General features: G+C 45.5%; 1 protein-coding gene across 1 annotated transcript in view; it reads left to right on the top strand.

The window, feature by feature from the left end:
• LOC311234782 (adhesion G protein-coupled receptor B3-like) overlaps positions 1–7,468 on the top strand; it is a gene marked incomplete at both ends in the record, with an annotated part of 96,442 nt that extends 88,974 nt beyond the window's left edge. The window contains 2 exons of the mRNA XM_084322026.1: positions 4,279–4,308; positions 7,407–7,468. Of these exons, the coding sequence (XP_084178152.1) occupies positions 4,279–4,308; positions 7,407–7,468 (92 nt within the window). The remainder of the gene's footprint in view (positions 1–4,278; positions 4,309–7,406) is intronic.
• Between the last annotated feature and the right edge of the window lie 1,982 nt (positions 7,469–9,450).

Consider the following 9,450-nt stretch of genomic DNA (forward strand, 5'->3'; position numbering starts at 1 on the left):
ACATACTAGCGTCATGTCCAAGGGTGTACTTGTACATCAAGCTGCCTCACGCTACGGAAACAGGAGATAGGCTCCTGCCCCATGTGCCGTTACGGCTCGAGAACCATTGGTTCTCAAAGGCAACTTCAATAGAACTGACACCAAAGTCCAAGTAGAGCATAGAGCGCTGGTGTTCTGACGTGACGACCCTTCCTTCTGTTAGAGTTTCCTTGGTATAGAACGCTGGTATTTTTTATTATTATGTTTTTAGTAGGTTTTTATTGTTCTTACTACCGGGCAGTCCGGTAGAGAGAGAGAGAGAGAGAGAGAGAGAGAGAGAGAGAGAGGAAGAACGGGAGACAGAGCGGGGGGAAGACATTCGGCAAAGGACGCCGGGTCCGGGAATGGAACCCGGGTCGGCCGCTTAGCGACGCAGCGCGTTACATGGTTCGCCACTTGGGCGCCCAGAACGCTGGTATTCTGATGTGATGACTCTTCCTTCTTTTAGTTTCCTTGGTAGATAACGCTTGTATTCTGTCTCTCCTCTCTGTCTCTCCTCTCTGTGTCTCTCCTCTCTGTGTCTCTCCTCTCTGTCTCTCCTCTCTGTCTCTCCTCTCTGTCTCTCCTCTATCTGTCTCTCTCTCTGTGTCTCTCCTCTCTCTCTGTCTCTCCTCTCTGTGTCTCTCCTCTCTGTCTCTCCTCTCTGTGTCTCTCTCTCTGTCTCTCCTCTCTGTCTCTCCTCTCTGTGTCTCTCCCTCTCTGTGTCTCCTCTCTCTGTCTCTCCTCTCTGTGTCTCTCCTCTCTGTCTCTCCTCTATCTGTCTCTCCTCTCTGTGTCTCTCCTCTCTCTCTGTCTCCTCTCTCTGTGTCTCTCCTCTCTGTCTCTCCTCTCTGTCTCTCCTCTCTGTCTCTCCTCTCTGTCTCTCCTCTCTGTCTCTCCTCTCTGTGTCTCTCTCTCTGTCTCTCCTCTCTGTGTCTCTCCCTCTCTGTCTCTCCTCTCTGTGTCTCTCCTCTCTGTGTCTCTCCTCTCTCTGTGTTTCTCCTCTCTGTCTCACCTCTCTGTGTCCTCTCTCTGTCTCTCATCTCTGTGTCCTCCTCTCTCTGTCTCTCCTCTCTGTCTCTCTCTCTGTCTCTCCTCTCTGTGTCTCTCCTCTCTGTTTCCCTCTGTGTCTCTCCTCTCTCTGTGTCTCCCTCTCTGTCTCTCCTCTCTGTCTCTCTTCTCTCTGTCTCTCCTCTCTGTCTCTCCTCTCTGTGTCTCCTCTCTGTCTCTCCTCTCTGTGTCTCTCTCTGTGTCTCTCCTCTCTGTCTCTCCTCTCTGTGTCTCCTCTCTGCTCTCCTCTCTGTCTCTCCTCTCTGTCTCTCTCTCTGTGTCTCTCTCTGTCTCTCCTCTCTGTGTCTCCTCTCTGTGTCTCTCTTCTCTCTGTCTCTCCTCTCTGTCTCTCCTCTCTGTCTCTCCTCTCTGTGTCTCCTCTCTGTCTCTCCTCTCTGTCTCTCCTCTCTGTGTCTCTCCTCTCTCTGTCTCTCTCTCTCTGTCTCTCCTCTCTGTGTCTCTCCTCTCTGTGTCTCTCCTCTCTGTGTCTCTCCTCTCTCTGTGTCTCTCCTCTCTCTGTGTCTCTCTCTCTGTGTCTCTCCTCTCTCTGTGTCTCTCCTCTCTGTGTCTCTCTGTGTCTCTCTCTCTGTCTCTCCTCTCTGTCTCTCCTCTCTGTCTCTCCTCTCTGTGTCTCTCCTCCTCTCTGTCTCTCTCTCTGTGTCTTCCTCTCTCTGTGTTTCTCCTCTCTGTCTCACTCTCTGTGTCTCTCTCTCTGTCTCTCATCTCTGTGTCTCTCCTCTCTGTTCTCTCTCTGTCTCTCTCTCTGTCTCTCTCTCTGTGTCTCTCCTCTCTGTCTCCTCTCTGTGTCTCTCCTCTCTCTGTGTCTCCTCTCTGTCTCTCCCTCTGTCTCTCCTCTCTGTGTCTCCTCTCTGTCTCTCCTATCTGTGTCTCTCTGTGTCTCTCTCTCTGTCTCTCCTCTCTGTGTCTCCTCTCTGTCTCTCCTCTCTGTCTCTCCTCTCTGTGTCTCCTCTCTGTCTCTCCTCTCTGTGTCTCCTCTCTGTGTCTCTCTTCTCTCTGTCTCTCCTCTCTGCTCTCTCTCTCTGTCTCTCCTCTCTGTGTCTCCTCTCTGTCTCTCCTCTCTGTCTCTCCTCTCTGTGTCTCTCCTCTCTCTGTCTCTCTTCTCTGTCTCTCCTCTCTGTGTCTCTCCTCTCTGTGTCTCTCCTCTCTGGTGTCTCTCCTTCTCTCTGTGTCTCTCCTCTCTCTGTGTCTCTCCTCTCTGTGTCTCTCTCTCTCTGTGTCTCTCCTCTCTGTGTCTCTCCTCTCTGTGTCTCTCCTCTCTGTGTCTCTCCTCTCTCTGTGTCTCTCCTCTCTCTGTGTCTCTCCTCTCTGTGTCTCTCTCTCTCTGTCTCTCCTCTCTGTGTCTCTCTCTCTGTGTCTCTCCTCTCTGTCTCTCTCTCTCTCTCCTCTCTGTCTCTCCTCTCTGTCTCTCCTCTCTCTGTCTCTCCTCTCTGTGTCTCTCTCTCTCTGTCTCTCTCTCTGTGTTCTCCTCTCTCTGTCTCTCCTCTCTCTGTCTCTCCTCTCTCTGTCTCTCCTCTCTGTCTCTCCTCTCTCTGTCTCTCCTCTCTGTGTCTCTCCTCTCTCTGTCTCTCCTCTCTGTGTCTCTCTCTCTGTGTCTCTCCTCTCTGTGTCTCTCCTCTCTCTGTCTCTCTCTCTGTGTCTCTCCTCTCTGTGTCTCTCCTCTCTGTGTCTCCTCTCTGTCTCTCTCTCTGTCTCTCCTCTCTGTCTCTCCTCTCTGTGTCTCTCCTCTCTGTCTCTCCTCTCTGTGTCTCTCCTCTCTCTGTCTCTCCTCTCTGTGTCTCTCCTCTCTGTCTCTCCTCTCTGTCTCTCCTCTCTGTCTCTCCTCTCTGTGTCTCTCCTCTCTGTGTCTCTCCTCTCTCTGTCTCTCTCTCTCTGTCTCTCCTCTCTCTGTGTCTCTCCTCTCTGTGTCTCTCTCTCTGTCTCCTCTCTGTGTCTCTCCTCTCTGTCTCTCCTCTCTCTGTCTCTCTCTCTCTGTCTCTCCTCTCTCTGTCTCTCCTCTCTCTGTGTCTCCTCTGTCTCTCCTCTCTGTCTCTCTCTGTCTCTCCTCTCTGTCTCTCCTCTCTGTCTCTCCTCTCTGTCTCCTCTCTGTGTCTTCCTCTCTGTGTCTCTCCTCTCTCTGTCTCTCCTCTCTGTCTCTCCTCTCTGTCTCCTCTCTGTGTCTCTCCTCTCTGTGTCTCTCCTCTTTCTGTCTCTCCTCTCTCTGTCTCCTCTCTGTGTCTCTCTCTCTGTGTCTCTCCTCTCTGTGTCTCTCCTCTCTGTGTCTCTCTCTCTGTCTCTCCTCTCTGTGTCTCTCTCTCTGTCTCTCCTCTCTCTCTCCTCTCTCTGTGTCTCTCCTCTCTGTCTCTCCTCTCTGTGTCTCTCTCTCTCTGTCTCTCCTCTCTCTGTCTCTCTCTCTCTGTCTCTCCTCTCTGTCTCTCCTCTCTGTCTCTCTCTCTGTCTCTCCTCTGTCTCTCCTCTGTCTCTCTCTCTGTCTCTCCTCTCTGTGTCTCTCCTCTCTGTCTCTCCTCTCTGTGTCTCTCCTCTCTGTCTCTCCTCTCTGTGTCTCTCCTCTGTGTCTCTCTCTTCTGTCTCTCCTCTCTCTGTCTCTCCTCTCTGTGTCTCTCTCCTCTCTGTCTCTCCTCTCTGTGTCTCTCCTCTCTGTGTCTCTCTCTCTCTGTCTCTCCTCTCTGTGTCTCTCCTCTCTGTCTCCTCTCTGTCTCTCTCTCTGTCTCTCCTCTCTGTCTCTCTCTCTGTGTCTCTCCTCTCTGTGTCTCTCTCCTCTCTGTCTCTCCTCTCTGTGTCTCTCCTCTCTGTGTCTCTCATCTCTCTGTCTCTCCTCTCTGTCTCTCCTCTCTGTCTCTCTCTGTGTCTCTCCTCTCTGTGTCTCTCCTCTCTGTCTCTCCTCTCTGTGTCTCTCCTCTCTGTCTCTCCTCTCTGTCTCTCTCTCTTGTCTCTCCTCTCTGTCTCTCCTCTCTCTGTCTCTCCTCTCTGTGTCTCTCCTCTCTGTCTCTCCTCTCTGTCTCTCCTCTCTTCTCCTCTCTGTCTCTCCTCTCTGTGTCTCTCCTCTCTCTGTGTGTCTCCTCTCTGTGTCTCTCCTCTCTTCTCTCTGTCTCTCCTCTCTGTCTCTCCTCTCTGTCTCCTCTCTGTCTCTCCTCTCGTGTCTCTTCTCTCTGTGTCTCTCCTCTCTGTGTCTCTCCTCGTCTCCTGTTGCAGCGCCTTCAGACTCCAGTGGCGTGGAAACAAGTGGGAGAAACTAGGGGATGTCTCCATTTGCTGTTGCTAATTATTCCTATAAAGCAGGGAATAAGGGTTCTCTCCAGGCACAGCTCAGACTTCATCATGGCTGCAGACAAAGATAAGACAGACGATGAAGGCTGCGCCAAGAAGAGGGACTAATAGAGTATCTATTTTAACCCATTATAATAGAAGGGGTAATGTATCTCTCTCTCTCTATCTATCATATATTGATAGTAATATATTAGCATAGGGCTGGGCGATATGGCTAAAATAAAATCTCAGATTTGTTCACACACATCCGATTACATCGATTTTTTCTCTTAAAACTAGAACGCCAAGGAAATCATTCAAATAAGCTTTGTTTTTATTTGACATAATTATCAAACCAAGATGAATTTCCTATTGGGATTGAAGTGCAAACCTAACTTTCACAATCTTCACTTAAAATAAATAAATAAATAAATAATAAATAAATAAATAAATAAATAAATAAATAAATAAATAAATAAATAAATATAAATAAATATATAAATAAATAAATAAATAAATAAATAAATAAATAAATAAATAATATAAATAAATAAATAAATAAATAAATAAATAAATATAATAAATAAATAAATAAATAAATAATATATATAAAAGGTTACTCTGATCAAACAAAGATGAATGTCCCTATTGGGATTAATAGTGCAATAACTTGCTTTTCACCAAACTTCACTTTAAAACAATAAAAGGTGCCTCTTGATCATCAAACAAGAATGAATTTCCCTATTGGGATTAATAAGTGCAAATCTAACTTTCACCAAACATCACTTTTGTCAAATAAAAGGTGACTCTTAAAAAAATCGTCCTAAATCATTAATTCGAATTAATCGATAAAGTCGATTAATCGTCCAGAACTACATCACCCTTGTCATATATATTCACACATTACACTGTATATTTATATTTGCCAACTTCTTTGTGTTGTACTTGTGCTGTGCATGACAATCTAATCTAATCTAATTCTAATCTAATCTAATCTAATCTATTAACTATCTAATCTAATCTATCTATCTAATATCTAATCTCATCTCATCTATAAGGTCTTCAGTGTGGACAACAAAGCCGTAAGGGGGTAACGTAGTCTCTCTCTCTGTTTCTCTCTCTCTGTTTCTCTCTCTCTGTTTCTCTCTCTTTCTCTCTCTAATATGTACTCTTTCAACCAGATGTGCACTTGCAGTAAACTAGGAGGGCTTTTTCTTAGACAGGCGCATGAGGAATTCACGTCACAGCATTATGACAGCAAATAGAGAGGGACATCTTTCAGGCTTCAAGGTTATGTCAATAAAGAGGGATGGTTACAGTATCTATTGGAATCATAAATAGAAGAAGGAACGCATCTCTCTCTCTCTCTCTCTCTTTCAGCGTGTGCGCCTGAAAAACCTTTTTTCTAAAGGCTCTTAAGGAATCTTATCAATATTGATTTGACTCCACAACAAAAGAAGGGGGGGGGGATGGTAATATTTGTAAGGCACAACACCGTTTTGAAGCAGAGGAAGAAACGTCCCCCCCCCCCCCCCCCCTTGCAGGCAATTTAGCAGACCAGGCCACCAGGAAGACTCCGGGCTGGGCTTGTGTCTATCAATATAATATATTATATATTATATCAAAAACAGATCCACATGCCAGCAGGTGATATACAGCCAGAGCTGAACATGTTAAGTGGTAAATGGACTGCATTTACAGTATATAGAGCTTTTATCCAAAGCTCTTTACAATGGATTATGTCTCTCATTCAGCCTTTCACTCACACACTGGCAACAGAGGTGACCATGCAGCACGGTGCCAACCTGCTCACCGGGAGAAGTTAGGGGGTTAAGTGTCGACCGCTCTCTACCTCCTGGGCCACTGTCACCACCTGAGAGGCTGCTCTATTGTGCCACGAGCCCACGACACAGTGCATTATCTTCTTCTTCTTAATCGCTGTATTAAAGTAGTGATATGCGTCTTGTATAACTGCACACACATACTGCACACCGTGTGAAATGCAAGGAGAGATTCTGCAGGTATGCAGTGAGATCAGCTATGATGTCATGCTGCTTGTCAACGGGGGAACTGTAGATATAAAAAAAAAAAAAAACACTTACGGTGCATTTTTATGTAGAAAAGGAACATCCACAGAGCTTTAAGAAAGGTGCGGAATAAAAGTATTGCTTCCCCCCTCCAAATAAATGATTGATTAATGAATTTCTCATTGAAAAAATGTGTGCAGGTCCAAAATGAACGTTGTTGTTAGTGGCTGAATGTTATCTATAGCAGCTTTAAGACATCATGATTTCAATAGTGATGTAATGACAGTAGCAACAAAAAATTTGAAGTTGCCTCCCTATAGGGAGGCGATTCTCTTCTTTTTTTTTACCTCCTTTTTCTGCGGATGGTTTTGTGAATAAATCTCCATTATGCTTCAATTAATATGTGTTTATTGTATAGCAATAAGGTTGGATGAATTCGGCAATTGTATAAAGATGTAAGCACTGTCTATCTGTAATACAATTTTCAATCAATCCAATAACACCCGCTCACTTCATTCTTAGATGGAATGCCTTGAAACAGCGCACCTCCGAGCTGCTTCTACACACGGAGGCAACTTATCTTTTTTGTTTTTGGAACTACTTTTTCTGCGGATGGTTGTCAATAAATCTTCAATTCATGTGTGTTTATTGTATAGCAATAAGGTTGGATGAATGCGCCAATTGTATAAAAGCCATTATACCACTTGTAGTCGTGTGTTATGAGAATTAGAGCATGCCTAGGGGGGTCTAACGACCCTCGGCTGCGCCTCAGGCCTAACAACCACCCCTTTCTAATTCTCATAACACACTCCTGCGCGCGATGTAACGCTTAAGCGCGCGTGGGAGCGTGCGTGCACGTGACGTCAATAAAACACACGCAACCAGCTTTGGAAATCACCAACGCATGCCTGATTGTAGTGACATGTGCGGTGAGTTGATGTAGACTCAGCGGTGTGCGCGGCGCGGAGGGGTGATATGTTTACTTTACAACTTGAGTTGTCAAACTGCAATTAAGCCCCGCCTGTGTCTCTCCGCTCGTGTCTCCAGTCGGCATCTGTGGGCTGTGGCGTTCCTGTCGGAGCCTGATTGTGCCGCTCACAGCGCCGTGATTCATGACGGCCGAGCGCAGACTTTCCGCCCACACACCGCGGCGTGCACGCTGCTGCAGACCCATTCTTTAAGGCTTTCACACGCCACTGGGCTGTGGGAGAGCAAGGCCGAGAGAGAAAGAGAAAGTTCTCAGTTCACTCTCACAGATATGTTACACAAGCTGGAGTCTAGCGTGAAGTCTTTTTTGATGTCTAAGCTAAGGTGGCCACCGGGGAGAGAGGGGGCGGCGAGAGCGAACCCCCCTGATGATGACTCCTTCTTATTTACTCACGGAACACGGTGTCACTTGTCGGTCTCGTCGGAGGTGTCGTGATTGAACTCCTCTCCTAGTTGCAGCAGCGGTTCGGCGTTTTTTTTAGCTCCCTCTCAAACTTCGAGGCCACGGCGCGCTCATTTACACCGCGGCGGCTTTTTGACACAGAAAGTGATAGCAGGTAGCGTTCTCGTCGTCTCGGAGTAAACATGAATTTCTAATGATGGCGACCGAGATCTGTCCTTAACGTGTGGGTTCGTCTGGCACTTGATCACGCAATGAAATTATGTTTCCTATCTAAACAGCTGTACCCCCCCCCCCCACACACACTCTATAAAAGATTCATAAATATTTATACAACGGCATGCAAATTTCTCGATTCTGATAGGCTGAAACAGTCAAGTTACACGTGGGTATTTGTAATAACCAACGCTCTTGGTCCCAGGACCCACCCACAGCCGAATTACTATCAATCCGCCATGCAAGTTTTTAGAAGTGAAAGCAAGATGGCGGACACGCCGGACAGTAAACGTTACGAAAGGATATGTTGATAGGGTCATAAAGACTAAATGAAAAACGATTCTGTCACGGCGAATGTGTTAGTTTCTTAAACAATGTTGGATTATGTAATTGATGGGTCATGAGTAATTGTGGAACAAAAGAAAAATCGCGCGAATTGATTGATTGATTGAATTTTTTTTTTTTTACATTTTTTCCCTACTTTCTATAGAAGCAGCTGGGAGGTGCGCTGTTTTAAGTGAGCGTGGATTATTGAATTGATTGATTGATTAATTGATTCCAAACCTTAACCAACTTCGAAAGAGAGCGACTTCGAAAGAGTCGCCAAGCTTAACCAGTTGGAAACAAGGCGGACAGTAATAAAATTAGCAATCAATCAATCAATCAATCAATTCAATAACAATCAATCACAAACAATTCACTCACTTAAAACAGCGCACCTCCCAGCTGCTTCTATAGAAAGTAGGTTAAAAAAATAAATAATATTAGGGCAAAGAAAACTTATTTTTTTCCCCTATAGAGCAAAGAAAACTTTTTTGTTTTGTTTTACCTACTTTCTATAGAAGCATCTAAGAATGAAGTTATATAGAAAGTAAAAAAAAAAAAAAAAAGTGGGATGTGTTAGTTTGTTGGATGTCTTAGTTGAAAGACAGTTGGATGTGTTAGTTTGTTGGATGTCTTAGTTGAAAGACAGTTGGATGTGTTAGTTTGTTGGATGTCTTAGTTGAGAGACAGTTGGATGTGTTAGTTTGTTGGATGTCTAGGTGAAAGACAGTTGGATGTGTTAGTTTGTTGGATGTCTTAGTTGAGAGACAGTTGGATGTGTTAGTTTGTTGGATGTCTTAGTTGAGAGACAGTTGGATGTGTTAGTTAGTTGGATGTCTTACTGAGAACAGTTGGATGTCTTACTGAGAACAGTTGGATGCACTTCCGAGCTGCTTCCACATGGAGGCAACTTCTCCTTTTTTTTGGGAACTACTTTTTCTGCGGATGGTTTTTTCAATAAATCTTCAATTAATGTGTGTTTATTGTATAGCAATAAGGTTGGATGAATGCGCCAGTTGTATAAAAGCCATTACACCACGTGCAGTCGTGGGTTGTGAGAATTAGACCATGCCTAGGGGGGTCTAACGACCACCCCTAGGCATGGTCTAATTCTCACAACCCACTCCTGCGTGTGGATGTAATGCTTTAAAAGACCACAGATGT

Source organism: Notolepis coatsorum (assembly GCF_963971535.1).
Source record: "Notolepis coatsorum genome assembly, chromosome: 9".
NCBI lineage: Eukaryota > Metazoa > Chordata > Actinopteri > Aulopiformes > Paralepididae > Notolepis > Notolepis coatsorum.